At 45.4% G+C, this 15,921-nt stretch overlaps 1 protein-coding gene across 1 annotated transcript in view; it reads right to left on the bottom strand.

Annotated features, from left to right (window-relative positions):
* Positions 1 to 15,921, bottom strand: part of LOC126526714 (uncharacterized) — a 140,741-nt gene that overhangs the window by 68,307 nt on the left and 56,513 nt on the right. The window contains exon 4 of the mRNA XM_055068347.2: positions 7,659 to 7,871. Coding sequence (XP_054924322.2) covers positions 7,659 to 7,871 — 213 coding nt within the window. The remainder of the gene's footprint in view (positions 1 to 7,658; positions 7,872 to 15,921) is intronic.

Below are 15,921 nucleotides of genomic sequence, written 5' to 3'. Positions count from 1 at the left end.
TGCCCCGGTCATGTGCTAATTGTGGCCATGTTGACCCTCCAAACTTCCTAATCTCATCTGCCCACCTAACTTTCTGTCGCCCCCTGCTACGCTTCCCTTCCCTCGGAATCCAGTCCGTAACCCTTAATGACCATCGGTTATCTTCCCTCCTCATTACATGTCCTGCCCATGCCCATTTCTTTTTCTTGATTTCAACTAAGATGTCATTAACGCGCGTTTGTTCCCTCATCCAATCTGCTCTTTTCTTATCCCTTAATGTTACACCTATCATTCTTCTTTCCATAGCCCGTTGCGTCGTCCTCAATTTAAGTAGAACCCTTTTCGTAAGCCTCCAGGTTTCTGCCCCGTACGTGAGTACTGGTAAGACACAGCTGTTATAAACTTTTCTCTTGAGGGATAATGGCAACCTGCTGTTCATGATCTCAGAATGCCTGCCAAACGCACCCCAACCCATTCTTATTCTTCTGATTATTTCACTCTCATGATCCGGATCAGCAGTCACTACCTGTCCTAAGTAGATGTATTCCCTTACCACTTCCAGTGCCTCGCTACCTATCGTAAACTGCTGTTCCCTTCCGAGACTGTTAAACATTACTTTAGTTTTCTGCAGATTAATTTTTAGTCCCACCCTTCTGCTCTGCCTCTCCAGGTCAGTGAGCATGCATTGCAGTTGGTCCCCTGAGTTACTAAGCAAGGCAATATCATCAGCGAAGCGCAAGTTACTAAGGTATTCTCCATTTACTCTTATCCCCAATTCTTCCCAATCCAGGTCTCTGAATACCTCCTGTAAACATGCTGTGAATAGCATTGGAGAGATCGTATCTCCCTGCCTGACGCCTTTCTTTATGGGGATTTTGTTGCTTTCTTTATGGAGGACTACAGTGGCTGTGGAGCCGCTATAGATATCTTTCAGTATTTTTACGTACGGCTCGTCTACACCCTGATTCCGCAATGCCTCCATGACTGCTGAGGTTTCGACTGAATCAAACGCTTTCTCATAATCAATGAAAGCTATATATAAAGGTCGGTTATATTCCGCACATTTTTCTATCACCTGATTGATAGTGTGAATATGGTCTATTGTTGAGTAGCCTTTACGGAATCCTGCCTGGTCCTTTGGTTGACGGAAGTCTAAGGTGTTCCTGATTCTATTTGCAATTACCTTAGTAAATACTTTGTAGGCAACGGACAGTAAACTGATCGGTCTATAATTTTTCAAGTCCTTGGCGTCCCCTTTCTTATGGATTAGGATTATGTTAGCGTTTTTCCAAGATTCCGGTACGCTCGAAGTCATGAGGCATTGCGTATACAGGGTGGCCAGTTTCTCTAGAACAATCTGCCCACCGTCCTTCAACAAATCTGCTGTTACCTGATCCTCCCCAGCTGCCTTCCCCCTTTGCATAGCTCCCAAGGCTTTCCTTACTTCTTCCGGCGTTACTTGTGGGATTTCGAATTCCTCTAGACTATTCTCTCTTCCATTATCATCGTGGGTTCCACTCGTACTGTATAAATCTCTATAGAACTCCTCAGCCACGTGAACTATCTCATCCATATTAGTAATGATATTGCCGGCTTTGTCTCTTAACGCATACGTCTGATTCTTGCCAATTCCTAGTTTCTTCTTCTCTGCTTTTAGGCTTCCTCCGTTCCTGAGAGCTTGTTCAATTCTATCCATATTATACTTCCTTATGTCAGCTGTCTTACGCTTGTTGATTAACTTCGAAAGTTCTGCCAGTTCTATTCTGGCTGTAGGGTTAGAGGCTTTCATACATTGGCGTTTCTTGATCAGATCTTTCGTCTCATGCGACAGCTTACTGGTATCCTGTCTAACAGAGTTACCGCCGACTTCTATTGCACACTCCTTAATGATGCCCACAAGATTGTCGTTCATTGCTTCAACACTAATGTCCTCTTCCTGAGTTAAAGCCGAATACCTGTTCTGTAGCTTGATCTGGAATTCCTCTATTTTCCCTCTTACTGCTAACTCATTGATCGGCTTCTTATGTACCAGTTTCTTCCGTTCCCTCCTCAAGTCTAGGCTAATTCGAGTTCTTACCATCCTGTGGTCACTGCAGCGCACCTTACCGAGCACGTCCACATCTTGTATGATGCCAGGGTTAGCGCAGAGTATGAAGTCTATTTCATTTCTAGTCTCGCCGTTCGGGCTCCTCCACGTCCACTTTCGGCTATCCCGCTTGCGGAAGAAGGTATTCATTATCCGCATATTATTCTGTTCCGCAAACTCTACTAATAACTCTCCCCTGCTATTCCTAGTGCCTATGCCGTATTCCCCCACTGCCTTGTCTCCAGCCTGCTTCTTGCCTACTTTGGCATTGAAATCACCCATCAGTACAGTGTATTTTGTTTTCACTCTACCCATCGCCGATTCCACGTCTTCATAGAAGCTTTCGACTTCCTGGTCATCATGACTGGATGTAGGAGCGTAGACCTGTACAACCTTCATTTTGTACCTCTTATTAAGTTTCAGAACAAGACATGCCACCCTCTCGTTAATGCTATAGAATTCCTGTATGTTACCAACTATATTCTTATTAATCAGGAATCCGACTCCTAGTTCTCGTCTCTCCGCTAAGCCCCGGTAGCACAGGACGTGCCCGCTTCTGAGCACTGTATATGCTTCTTTTGGCCTCCTAACTTCACTGAGCCCTATTATATCCCATTTACTGCCCTCTAATTCTTCCAATAGCACTGCTAGACTCGCCTCACTAGATAATGTTCTAGCGTTAAACGTTGCCAGGTTCATATTCCAATGGCGGCCTGTCCGGAGCCAGGGATTCTTAGCACCCTCTGCAGCGTCGCAGGTCTGACCGCCGCCGTGGTCAGTTGCTTCGCAGCTGCTGGGGACTGAGGGCCGGGGTTTGATTGTTGTGTTCATATAGGAGGTTGTGGCCAAGTACTGCACCAGGGTGGCCAATCCTGCTCTGGTGAGGGAGTGCGTTACCGGTTCTGGTCACCGGGATCAGGCCACACTCCAGGCCGTGAGATATAGTGGTGCCTAAGTATTGGAAAGATTTAACTGGTTCAATAGGCTTGTTTTCTATTACATAAGAGAATACGAGAGGATTTCGACGGAGGGGGAATGATATTACTTTGCATTTAGAAGGACTTAGTAGCATTAGCTAGTCATCAGACCAATTTTGAATATTATTCAGGTCGTTAACTTCCGCGCAAAGAACGATGAAACGAAGATTGCTAGGCATAACGTTAAGAGACAGAAAGAGAGTGGTTTGGATCAGACACCAAACGGGTATAGACGATATTCTAATTAACATCAAGAGAAAAAAATGGAGCTGGGCAGGTCAGGTAATGCGCTCATCAGATAACTGTTGGACCATTAGGGTTACAGAATGGGTACGAAGAAAAGGGAAACGCAGTCGAAGACGGCAGAAGACTAGGTGGAGCGATGATATTAGGAAATTCGCGGGCGCTGGTTGGAATGGGTTGGCGCAGGACAGGGTAATTGGAGATCGCAGGGAGATCCATTCGTCCTGCAGTGGGCATAAAACAAGATGATGATGATGATGATGATGATGATGGTGGTGGTGGTGGTGGTGGTGGTGGTGTTTAATTTAGGTCGTTCTGAAGCAATACATTGTCACTGACGTCAGTTATGGCATGGTAGACCACACAATCTTCAGCAAATACGCAGATATGACTAGATACATTAAGTGGTAAACGATTATTATATGTTAAGAACAGGAGCGGTCCTAGCACAGAGCCATGTGGAAGGCCTGATGTTACAGAAAGCGGGTTAGAAGCACTATTATTGATTTGCACAAACTATGAGCGATTACTAAGAAATAATTTTATCCATTTTAGAACGTTAGGGGTGGATAATCGACTGTGAAAGTTTTAGAAGCAGGCGTTGATGAGCTACTTTGTCAAAGGCTTTTGCGAAAGGGAGGAAGATTGTGTCAGTCTGTGTATTAGTATCGAGGTTTTAATGCAGATTATTAAGATGTCCAATTGGATTTCAGAAGACACTCCCTTTTCGGAAACCGTGTTGTAAGAATGAAAAAAAATCGTTTGAGTCGAGAAAGTCCCTGAAGTGAGAAAAAATGACATGTTTCATGATTTTGCAAGGGGCGCGTGTTATGAAAATTAGGCGGCAGTTTTGTGGTATGTTCCTATTACCTGATTTGTAGACCGAAACGACCTTGCCCACTTTCTATTCGATTGATAGGTTACCTGTGGTTAATGACTGGAAAAACAGCAAGATTAAAAAAGGAGAAATGATTTTAGTGTATTCTAGGAGTTTTGAAGTAATTTTGTCAGGGTCAGCAGACGATGACATGTTGAGGTTCTATATTATGCTGCAGATACCGTTCAATGAAAAATTAATCGCAAACATTTCTGACATGGCTTGAGCAGAAATGCTTTGAAGTGGCATATCGGATTCCATGGTGGAAACTGAAGAAAATGTTGTGGTAAAAACGTTAGCGCAGTCAGTGCCTGATAAAAGATCACCCACTTCGTTTGGGATACTGATAGTATGGGGTGTATGGGGATCAATGATGTGCGAAATAATTCATTCGCCTGAATTGCTAATAAATAAATAACCGATATAATGGTCAAAGGTCAATAGAGGGATCTTTGTCGTTCCTCCTTGCCTTTACAAATTAAGTTCATTCTGCTCTATCGCCAACTGTCTCGTATTCGCCTATGTTGTAAGGATTCGTCTATTTATTTCAAAGGAGCTTCCTCACTTTTTGGTCCTAGTTCGTTAAGCATCCTAACGGGAACCTCCTGTAGCCATCTGGCTGTGCGATTAGGAATTTTCTCTTCGCCTTTCTTCCAGTTGAAATTTGTTAGCACCAGCTCTTTTTCTATCTGGTTCTCGTCCATGCTCTTCTTTTCCTCTAAAAGCACGTCGTCCTTGTCTTGGAAGGATTCGGCTGTTACTTTTCGAATGTAATTTATAGCCGTATCCACTTCCAGATTGTTTCCATCCTCGTATAGGATATGTTGTTGTAGTGCTCCAAACTTTGTGCCTACTAAGGTTACGCGGTTCAGAAATATTCTATGTGCGGCCTTGTTTTTCTCGCGTATTTCTTACAACCAACCTTCAGTTTCATCTTTTCCATTTGCTCGAAGCAGTATTTGAACATATTTTTTTCTCCCGGTATATTTCCCATTCCCTGCCTACTTCCACATGTGGCAACTGAGCTTTCTTTGCCTGTCTAAGATCTCGTGATGCTCTCTGTCGTTCGTGGATCGCTTCCCGTATTTCTATTTTCCACCAGGCTTTCGGTTTCCTTTCTCTTTTCCAACGAGCACATTGCTTCTCTTTCCGTATTTCCGTCGTAATTACACTTCGATGCTCATATATTTCCACCTTTTGTTTGGCTATTTGCCTCAACCCTTGTGACTATATTAGTTATTTGTTCAGTGCTCAAATTTGGACTGGCCATTCTGCGTTCCTTGCTCTCTTTCCCCACTACATATACCATCTTCAAAATGATACGTTTATGGTATGCTGCTATACCCTTCCTTGTAAATGACCATTTATCCCATTGTATCATAAATACCTTCTGTAATCAGACAGTAATCAATCACCCTTTGTCTATTCCCGACTTCCCATTGATTTGCCTACCAATCTGGGCCCCGTATTTACGATAACGAGGTTACGTTGCTCACAGAGATCTAGCATTAGCTTACCGTTGTTGCCGGTGTAACAGTCTAGATCCTGTATGTGAGCATTCATGTCGCATGATAAGATAATTTCGTCATCATTCCCTAAACCCTTAATATCAGCACTGAGATATTCCAGTAACCCCTGGTTCTTGTCTTTGCACTTTATCCCGTACGTAAATACTTCTCGCCCAGCCAAGTTTTCTTGCCGCTCATTGTGCCTGGTAACCAAAGATGCTCTTGACACTTTCAATCTACTCTTTTCCATTTGGATCCCTTGTCTATGAGCATTCTGACTCCCCCTCGCTTTATTCCGATTTAGTTCTGTTTCACCCTTCCCAAACTTAATTCTCAGTCTTTGGGGGCTCTTCTATGTCTATAAGGAGCGTTTCTGTAACAGCATACACACCTATCTGTTTTCGATTTAACTGCTCCGGAATCTCTTAGCATTCTTTTTTTCCTTCTGATACCCTGCATGTTTATGTAGCCTATTACACGGCGATCTCTTCTTTCTCCTTTGCTCGTTTTTTGTTATGGAGGATGATGCTAGTCGCAGGTTGCCCTAGGGGTCCTTCTTTTTTGCTACCTACCCAGGGCTCTTGAGCACCTGTGGGTTCTCCGAAAAAGCAAATGCGTGGCCAGCAAGTTGCCAGCCACTTCTTGTTCAAGCATGTGATCGAAGTGGATCCCCTCTCGTTGAAAACCACGATACCTTCTCACTTCCCTGTTTACTTCTAAAACCTCGAAACCTTTCTCTAGGCTCACTTTTTAGATAGCCTCATTTGCGGTCACAACAGCTCTTTGTACGTTAGTGTCACAAAAAGGTACCTCGTAAATGGATGGATGGATGCATGGATGCTATGAGCGTCCCCTTTGGAGCGGGGGTGGGTTGCGCCACCAAGCTCTTGTTATATTGCTTAATGTCCTACTTATGTAAAAAATAAAAAAAAACAAAGAAAAGACAGAAAACAAACGACGAATTCCCATAACCAAACTCGTTAGCAGGGAGAGCACCATCTGGCGTCCCGTGCCAAGCAAGGAGGCTTCACTGTATCCAACGACTTGATCTGAGATACGCATATTCACATCATTACAGCTTTTAGGAAAACTTCAGGGTAACAAAAATATCGTTTGCGGGAAGCTTCACATTAGCAACAAACATTAGCACCAACTTTAGCAACCATTATGTCGTTTCAAACCCGACGCATCTCGCCAGCCTTACGGACGCAACGACCGTCGAAGGACTTCACAAATGGGATGCATTACGCTCTCTTCGATATTGTTTCAGGCGAGTTCAGAGGAAGCGAAATCTTATTTCATCATGCAGGAACGTATTGATCTCGGCTGGTTGTTGCACGTTTAAACAGAAATGGAATGGAGAAAAACACGGGACGGAGCGAAGCCCCTATGTCTGCTTCTTCGTCCGTCTTTTGCACTGTTCGATTTCCGTATTACACCATTCGCTGACGATCAACAATAGCGAGAGCGCTCTCATCAATTCGCATTGAAGCGGGAGTCATGGGTTCTGCCGTGTTTAGAAACGCTATTTCTTAGCATACGTAGACAGTACGTACGTTACGCTTGCCAAATAGGCTACGTTGGCTTAAGACACGTGTGCCGTAGGTATCGTGTGCATTAAAGACAACGTTATTTCTTGACGTGCGTAAGAGTTTGTGTGTGCTAAGATTGCAAATTGTACTTGTACCGATCCATTTTCTAAGCACCACTTTTGACACGGACATGTTCTTACGTCGTCCGTGTCAAACGCGGTGCTGTGGAAATTGACCGTTTGTGTTAGCTCGCCAAAGTTTTTCTAAATTTCTGTAACCCGCATTGTGTCATGCAAAGCCCAAACCCCACAAAAAGGCAGCACACTTCAGCGATTCATTCGACTAGGAAATGGCTCCCTGAGCACATCGCTGCATAGACGGACGGACAGACAGATAGAAATGCTCAACATGGCTGAAGTAGGCAAAGAATGCTAATCGCATTAAAAATGTACTCACATGCCAGGGGAACTCGGCGAAGTCTGCACCGCTCTCCGGGTAGTGGAGACTCTTCACGCGGCCGTGGATGCCGAACGCATTTCGGGCTCCGCACATTGGGAACGACGCCTCCTGTTGCAGCGGTGGGAGCACGGGCCCCAGCACGCCCACCGAGGGCGCAGGAAAGGGCAGAGTGGCGTCGATGGGCACCGGGGGACGCCGCACTGGCTTGCGCTGGGAACAGTGACGGACCAGCGCAAATTATCGTCATCTATACGCAACACGTGCGATCAGTAAAAAAGATCCAGCCGAAGACACCGAAGGAAGACAGCGAGATGTCTTTAATGTATCATGATTTTATGACCGTGGAGAAAGGACACAATAGGCATTTTTATATTATTATATTTGCTTAAATGGTGCAATTTTTGGACTAAGTGGTTTTGCGAGATTCAGGAAATTTAAACCGAAGCGGAGAAGACTAGCCGAGGGAAGGTAGCACGGGAACTGGAGGGAAAAGAAGTGCTACGTGGGAAACGTGCGGTGGAGCTCGAGCAGCGAAGCCATGGTGGCTGCCAGACGAGTGAGCGGCTAGGAAAGAAGAGCGCCTGTGCCGTTCCTGCTGCGGTCGTGTGACCAGGGTGCGCCTGCCTGGGCCAGGTGCGGAGGCCTATTTCGGGACTGCTGAGCGGCTCCTGCCAGGACGCAGTCGCTGAGGCCCGTTTTTGGTCGACGCCTACCGAGTTGCTGTCTGCGTGGTTCATCCCTGGGTCACGGTCCTCGTGAATTCGCAGTGATGTCCTCAACGTAGGCAGCTGCCGCATGGAGTAGCGCAGCCGTGTGCCGGTGCCGGTTCCAGCCACAGAGACCGTGCCATCTCTATCTCGGCTCGCTTCGACGACCGTACCGCAACAACGACGGGCAAGCTGTCACGACCCGCGAAAACTGTGAGACGACGTTTACGGTCTATGGAACTTTAGGCTCGCCGAATGTTGGTGTGGTACTGTTTTTCAATTTATATCCCTGTCTCTCTATGATCTGAGCGTCGCGTCTGCCTCTCCCGTGCAGCTCGATTTGTGATACTATTTTGTTTTTCCTCTCCTTTCCCCACCGTCTGTGTGAAAGACAATTTTTTTGCCTACTCGTGCATCTTTCCCATCCTTTCTCTCCCTAAAACACACGCTAGTAACGAACGTCCTTAACCACCACGCAGATACACTTTTGGTTTAATTGTTTATTTATTTAGCATTCATACGTGAAATTGGGCAAAAGAAATGACAATAACCTTGGAGGCCGCTTAAGCTTCGCGTTAAAATGTGGAAGATCCCTGACTCCTCTTCACGCTTCCCGGCAACTGCAGGTCATGTAACCGCAATGTTTACTGGAAAACGCTAGCGGGGAACGCTAGGCACGAAGGCGAGCTTTCTGGTAGAAACGCGGCCTCTTGCATGGGCGGATCCCGAAGGTTGTGCACAGCCGCGCCAAGAAATTACATCATTCTCAAGTTTCTGTTATTGCTTCGCACTTTCAACATGATGCTACGGAACAGCCGCCACAGTGTGGCTGCACTGAGGAGAAGGAAGACAACGTGGCCACCGCTTGATATAGCGTCGCCATAATTGCCACCGTTTGTCTACGTGTAAATATATTGTAAATAGACTCGTACGTCAGCTACAGGTAACAATATAAATCTGATAAGATTTAACATAAAAGGCATGCGCTGTCGGTGTTTTGTTTCGTCCCATTTGTTTGTTGGCTGTCATTCTCAAAATGCCGAGGAATCACTTTGTCAAAAATTTTTAGACTTGGTAAGAGCAACTTCAGTGATAGAATAGTGTGACAATATAACCCGCATATACCGCATGCCATATAGGAAGACGTGGCATATACATATACTGAAATCTATCCCGAAATGTTTGCTGAGGGACAACTCCGCCGACCCCAACACGGGATTTTCTGCGACACAGGGCCCTTAACGCTATCGCGCTGAAATTGCCTCGTACAATTTGTGCGAAAACGTAGACAGGGAAGTTCATATCGTTACCGACTCGCACCAAGCCTGCGGCAACTTTATCAACGGGCGAACAGCGCTGCTGGCGGGTGAGATCCGAGGCCCGAGCCTGGAAGAATCCCATCGAATAACGTGGACGCTCGGCCACGCGAGACTGGAGGGCAACAAAAGGGGCGAACGACTTAGCTCGAGCGCTAACCAACCAATCGGGGGAAACCAATCGTCTCATCAATCCACACACTTTGCCTTCGTGCCCCTGCCATCCAATTACGGCGAACGCCTCGAGGTCCAGTGGCTCAACCGCACGATTTATCCTCCCCCTCACAAAAGCTGAGCACTGAAGAGGCAGTAGCCCTCAGACTTATCGAAAAAAACGCATTGCCAAACCTACACTGATACAGCAAAATTCACCCACTAACATGTCGCCGCATCTGTGCCTGGTGCGGCGACACACGCCCTTCACTCTTCCACATCTCGTGGGGGTGCGGGGGCGAACCTCGACACTTAAATACGCCTAGGATTTCATTTGAGCGGTGGGAGGTGCAGCTGATCGGCGATACCCTGGCGGACCACGAAGCGCTCACAGCCATGACCAATGGAGCCCTGGAATGAGGACCCCTCCCCCTCGACCTCAAAAGCAATGACCTCGATGGTTAAAATTATTGCTATCTCTCTCCTTCATACACGTTTACGTATCAGCGTTCGAGTTCGATGTGCCAGCGCGGTTTAAGTATGCTGAGGGTACTTATGCTGGCTGATGCTAGGGATGACTACTCACTGAGAGTCATACTAATATGAGGCTGCCACGCAGGCCGCGCTTCTGTCACACCGGCAGTTCCTACTGTCGCAGCCGTGCAAGCTGACCTCAAAAGTTGAACCGGTGAAACGTAACGTGAAAAACAAAAGGTATGGATGACTCGCTAAGCAAATACCGCAAATGCGTATTTAGTCGAGTGTGATACACATGAGGTGACTTTTATTTTATAATCATTGATAACTACGTTTAAAAAGAATCATTCTTCGCCCAGGTGTATGCAAGTTTGTACATGTTATAGTTCTCACACCCTTACGGAATACTGAGGGTCTATTTGCTGGTCGTTCTGACCAACAATTTCTTACCGATGCGCAGCCATTACGGACACATCGAGCAGGGTTACTTTCGGGGAGTTAATATGAGGAGCCAGAATTGAACCGAAAACTAGCCAAAGGTGACCACAACCGTTATACTTGTCCCAAATTTATAGCCAATACAAAATACTAAATTTATTACTTATCCAACTTCATTAGGCAATCATAAATAAGAATAAATAATAAACATTTAGCATCAATATCTTCAACCAGAAAGAATATTTAGCAACTTTTCATACACTACCCTTACGGCACATATTATGAATAGTCGCCCATTCTTGGTTCTGCAGCCTCCTTCTTTTACTTTTTCCTTTCTTTTTCCCTCCGAGAGCAAAGTCATCTGACCTTCCTAGGAGCTGTAAAAATGAGCGGAAAACCATGCCTGCTCGCTGCCTTCTTCAAATTGTGGGCCAACTTGTGCCCCTAGGGCACGGCCACCAGTCTCACCTCTTCTTGAGGGACCTCAGCACCAGCTCTCACAGCCCTTCTCTTCATTTTTGCTAGAGGCTTTCCACAACCCCCGTTACAAGCGAACCAGGGAACCCAGCTGAAGCCTGCCTGGCCAATTGGATTTCGAAACTCGAATGCGTCTTGTGAATACAAGATTTTCTGAGCGCGGATTGAAGGCAGAGCGAACCACTCTTTCTACTAGTTTTGAATGGGAGGAGTGCAGTGACATCAGCCCTTTCTTTGCACGCGGAGCATAACTCCAACAAAGCCTATCTGAACAGAACTCAATTCTCACATCTAAAAACTAAATCATTACCCTCAGACAGTTTTCTCGTAAAATCCAACCCTTTTCCATGTTGTCTGAATAGGTATAAAACATTGCCCACAGCTTCTGTGAAGTTGAAGCTTCCGTCCTTGGTTAAAATTAGGTAAAGCCTGGCGTTGAACTTGGCCCATTTGTGAAATAAATATGTTACGTACCACTGGTGCGACGCAGGATCTAATGCATATGCCAGCTTTCTGTAGCCCATATAAATACATAAAGCTTCTTAGAAAATGCAGGGAGCTTATGTAGGGGTGGGCCAACTGAAAGTTGGAGGGTGGGCCGACTGAAATGTGGGGTTGGGTCAAGTGGAAATTAGGGCTTAGGTCAACTTAAAATTTGGAGGTGGGCCAAATGAAATTTGGGGGCGGGCCAATTTAAATTGGGGGGCAACTTAAATTTGGGGTCTAACCATGCTGAAATCTGGGGGTCGGCTAACTTGAGTAGGCCAACTCCACCAATCGGGGTTGGCCAACTCGCAATTTGGAAGTGAGTGGACGGAAATTTGGGGGTGGGCCTACTTGAAATTTCGTAGTGGGCCAACTTAAACATGGGGATAAGCCAAGTTGAAATATGGGCGCGGGCCAACTTAAATTTGGGGGTATGCCCACGCCTACTTAGCAAACTCCAGTGGAGTTTCTGCATTATTTTTCAGTTCTTCAATTTGCCTTGAATTGGGCTGCCACGCAGCAATGAGTGAGTGGCAAGTATTTGGTTTTCCCACGGATAAAGGCAATGTGGAGGGGGTGTTCACATGATCGCGTACGATTGCTCGCATGTAAATTGCGCAACCGTCCTATTCAGCTTAGAGACCACAGCGGAAAAGCTACTTTCACATTGAGAACAGAAACACATGGACAAACGATGCACTCACAACTAATCCATTATAAGAAAGCACGCTGAATTTAATACCTGCAGCATACATGCACGCACAAGCAAGAAAAAAAGCCGAACACAGAGGGGCGTGCTACAAGCAATACTACAAGCAATATCAGATGCACAAAGTCATCATCATCATCATCATCAGCCTAGTTATGCCCACTGCAGGGCAAAGGCCTCTCCCATACTTCTCCAACTACCCCGGTCATGTACTAATTGTGGCCATGTTGTCCCTGCAAACTTCCTAATCTTGTCCGCCCACCTAACAAAGTAAGCCACCTTATCATGTGGCAGAAAAAATGTCTGGAGTGTAGAATTCTAGAACTGGTACAGCGCAACATACAAACGAAGAAACAAACCGAGCCAGCCAGGTAAAGGAACAGAGCGCTCAGAGAACAGAGATAAGGAACAGCGCTCTGTTCCTTAATCTGGCTGGCTCAGCTTGTTCCTTTGTATGTTGCGCTGTACCAGTTCTAGAATGCAATACGAACTCGCCCGATCCTCAACCCTAGTGGAGTGTAGAACTCGCCTCAAAGCATCTTTTACATCAGTATGCCCCATTAACACGCCTTTAAGAACAAACTAACCACCTCATAAACGTCAGCTTCAGCATTCTCGATGCTGTTATTGCCTATTTTCACAATTTTCTACACCACAGGGCGCGCAACTGGCCCATAATCACGCACCTCCAGGGAATACTGCTGCCCGTCCACGAGAGCCAAGGAGAAAAACGGTGCCGTGCGCAGCGCGCAGCTGGTGCGCCAGGAGAATCGAGAAGTGCCGTGGGGAGGAGATTGTCGCTACTTTCAAATGATTAAATATTACCAAGGGGCTTTAGACGATGGATGGATGCTATGAGCATCCTCTTTGAAATGGGCGGGTGGGTTGCGCCACCAAGCTCTTGTTATTATATAGCCTAACGCCCTACCTAAGCTCAAAAAGAAAAAGAAAAAATAAGAAAACCAAAGAATTCCCATTAAGCAAACTTCCTGAACCCCTATTAGGAACTTTGTTTTCGTAAGCCTCTGTTGTTTGTCGCTTCGCTACTTTTCTTCCACCAATCTTCCAATCGCCTCTGACTAATTTCAATTGCGCACATGTTTATTTTCCCCCTGCTCTCCTTAAACTCAAGGGCTTCACGGACGCCAGTGGTGCCTAAATCGACCGCGGGGCAGGTATCTTCACACACACTAATAAAACCTGCTCCATCGTTTCGCTAGCTTTACCGCAGCAAGCACATCCTTCTTCCTTCTTATACCTCGCTTTTTAAGTGCGTGTTCTAAGGCATCCTGATCTCGCTTCGAAAAGTAATAAGCTTCCCTTTGAGTTATCATAAATTGTTTCTTTTATGATTTCGTTTTTTCCTCTAAAGTAGTTGCTCATAGCAGGTTTCTTTTCCACTGCCACCCCCCTTGAGATTATCTCGGCCTCTGACATTCCGTTTTACGTTTTTGTTGCCATGCTGCCCACCGTACCGGTCGCATACTTGCTAGCAAGCTTCCTAGTTCTTTTCCTCCACTGCGAATCAATGTTTCCGCTTTCTTCCATATTCCTCAGTCGTTCTTCATAATCAATTTTGCTGTGAACGTCCACTTCAAAACATGTCGAGCCCACATCACCGTGCACAGGTGTTTCATTGTAGCCGCATTTCTCTTTTCCTTTACTGTTCTTGTTTTCTCATGTGTTTCCATATATATTTTTTGCCTTTGTTTATCTAGATACTAAGGTCTATTTATACTTTTACGTGAGATAATACCTAGTCCTAAATTGACACTGTCTGTTCACTGCTTTCATTGCATACCATAACATCTGAATTTTAACGCTAAATTTCAGGTCTAAATTCTTGCCTTCCTGTCCGCAGATATTAGCCAGACGCTGCATATCACTTTACTTGTTAGCTTAACTGCGCTAGCTTGCTGTCAGTTGCTGTTTATCAGAAAGAACGTTTGCTTCTTTCCATGTGATACACACATGTTCGGGGCTTCAGTAGCCTTCAGTGTTTATCTTAGCATTTGTATCGCACCCCTGTTGAAGGTCGCTCTTTTTCCTGGCTTTTCGGGTGCACAGGTGTCTAATACGCGTATATATAAGCTCGGCGTTAGTTTGATTAAATCTTGAGTTTTCAGTACCACTTCGTGTTGTCCCTTTCTTTGTCTCGTGTGTTCCTTGCGGTAACTTCTCGAACCAGATAATGTCATATCTTCAGTGATGACAGCCACTACGTTTTATGCGCCCGTGTTAAATCTTGTATTACAGAGAATAATAATGAAATTTCGTTTACTAAGCACTGTCGCATTTCCGTAGAATCTTTTCTGAAACTGATTCTTTAATTTGGTACCACCTTTGTTTAATGGTTATGTGACACCTATGTTGAAAAGTGGCGCATCTGTATTGACCAATAGCTCCTTACTTCAGCGATATTTTCCTAGCAAAAAGGGATCCGGACTTGGAAAAAGTTTGAGTTCCCTAAAAATGAAAACGCTCAGATACGTTCACGATTTCTTGATAATTTGGCAACCAAAGACTATCATGTCGCAAGCATATTCAGTTTTCAAGGAACACGGAAAAGATCTCCGTCGTATCTGCGAGTTACCTTCTAATGCTGAGTTGCAGTATCTTGATTGAAGTCTTAAACTTGCGCATGACTATACCTGATGGCATTTTTCACCGCGAGCAACGAAACTAATGCTAAATCTTGCCTCTATTTATTCCCAAGCGGTGGTAAAAAATGGCCTTGCTGTACCAGGGCTCAAGTAGTGCTTCTCAAAATTACGTGTGCGTTCCATTACGATAACTGTGACTCCACTTTTTCAGCGGTTCAGCCGGGCCGCTTTCCCGCGACACGATGTCTAGTGCTCTTGAAAGGACACTTCGCTGGTTGAAACGTGATGTCCTGTCCAAAGCAAAAAAAAAAAAAGCGACACAAAAAATTTTGCAACGAATATATGACACTCCCTAATGCGAACATTCAGCGCAGCTCTATACATGTTTTCACTTCGCGATATATTGGCTGGCGCGGACAACCTGTCTCGTGCGGCACGTTGCAAACAGAGTGAAGTGTAGAGCGACTGCCTCTCTAATACCCCTGTCAAGCGGGCAAGTTAAGTGCACTTACGGGGAGTGCACTTCGGGACCTTGAGTCACACTTTAGGCAACGCGCTTCTTAACGGGAAAACAGAGTGCACTCGCAGTAAAAAAAAAAATGGCGACAGACTAAGAGCGCGTTCTTAAAGATGTAAATTAACAAGAGAAAGCTGCTAAAAAGCGATTGTTTTAAGTAGACTTATATATAAAAACAAACTTCATCTATTTGTCTCAACAAAAAACGAAGATGTTTTATTATAAGTGTGTTGCAAGTCAATGCTGGCCAAGACGAATGCCTAGCCAATCCAAAACAACACGGCGGCGTGCGGCAGTTGATCCTGCTCATGATCCTGCTAGAACAGAATATGAGCGAGTATATATGAGCAAAGACGGCGAGTTCGATATTTAGCTAC

Source organism: Dermacentor andersoni, chromosome 8 (assembly GCF_023375885.2).
Source record: "Dermacentor andersoni chromosome 8, qqDerAnde1_hic_scaffold, whole genome shotgun sequence".
Classification (NCBI taxonomy): domain Eukaryota; kingdom Metazoa; phylum Arthropoda; class Arachnida; order Ixodida; family Ixodidae; genus Dermacentor; species Dermacentor andersoni.
The sequence above is the reverse complement of the archived record's forward strand: the minus strand, read 5'-3'. Positions and strand labels throughout refer to the sequence as shown.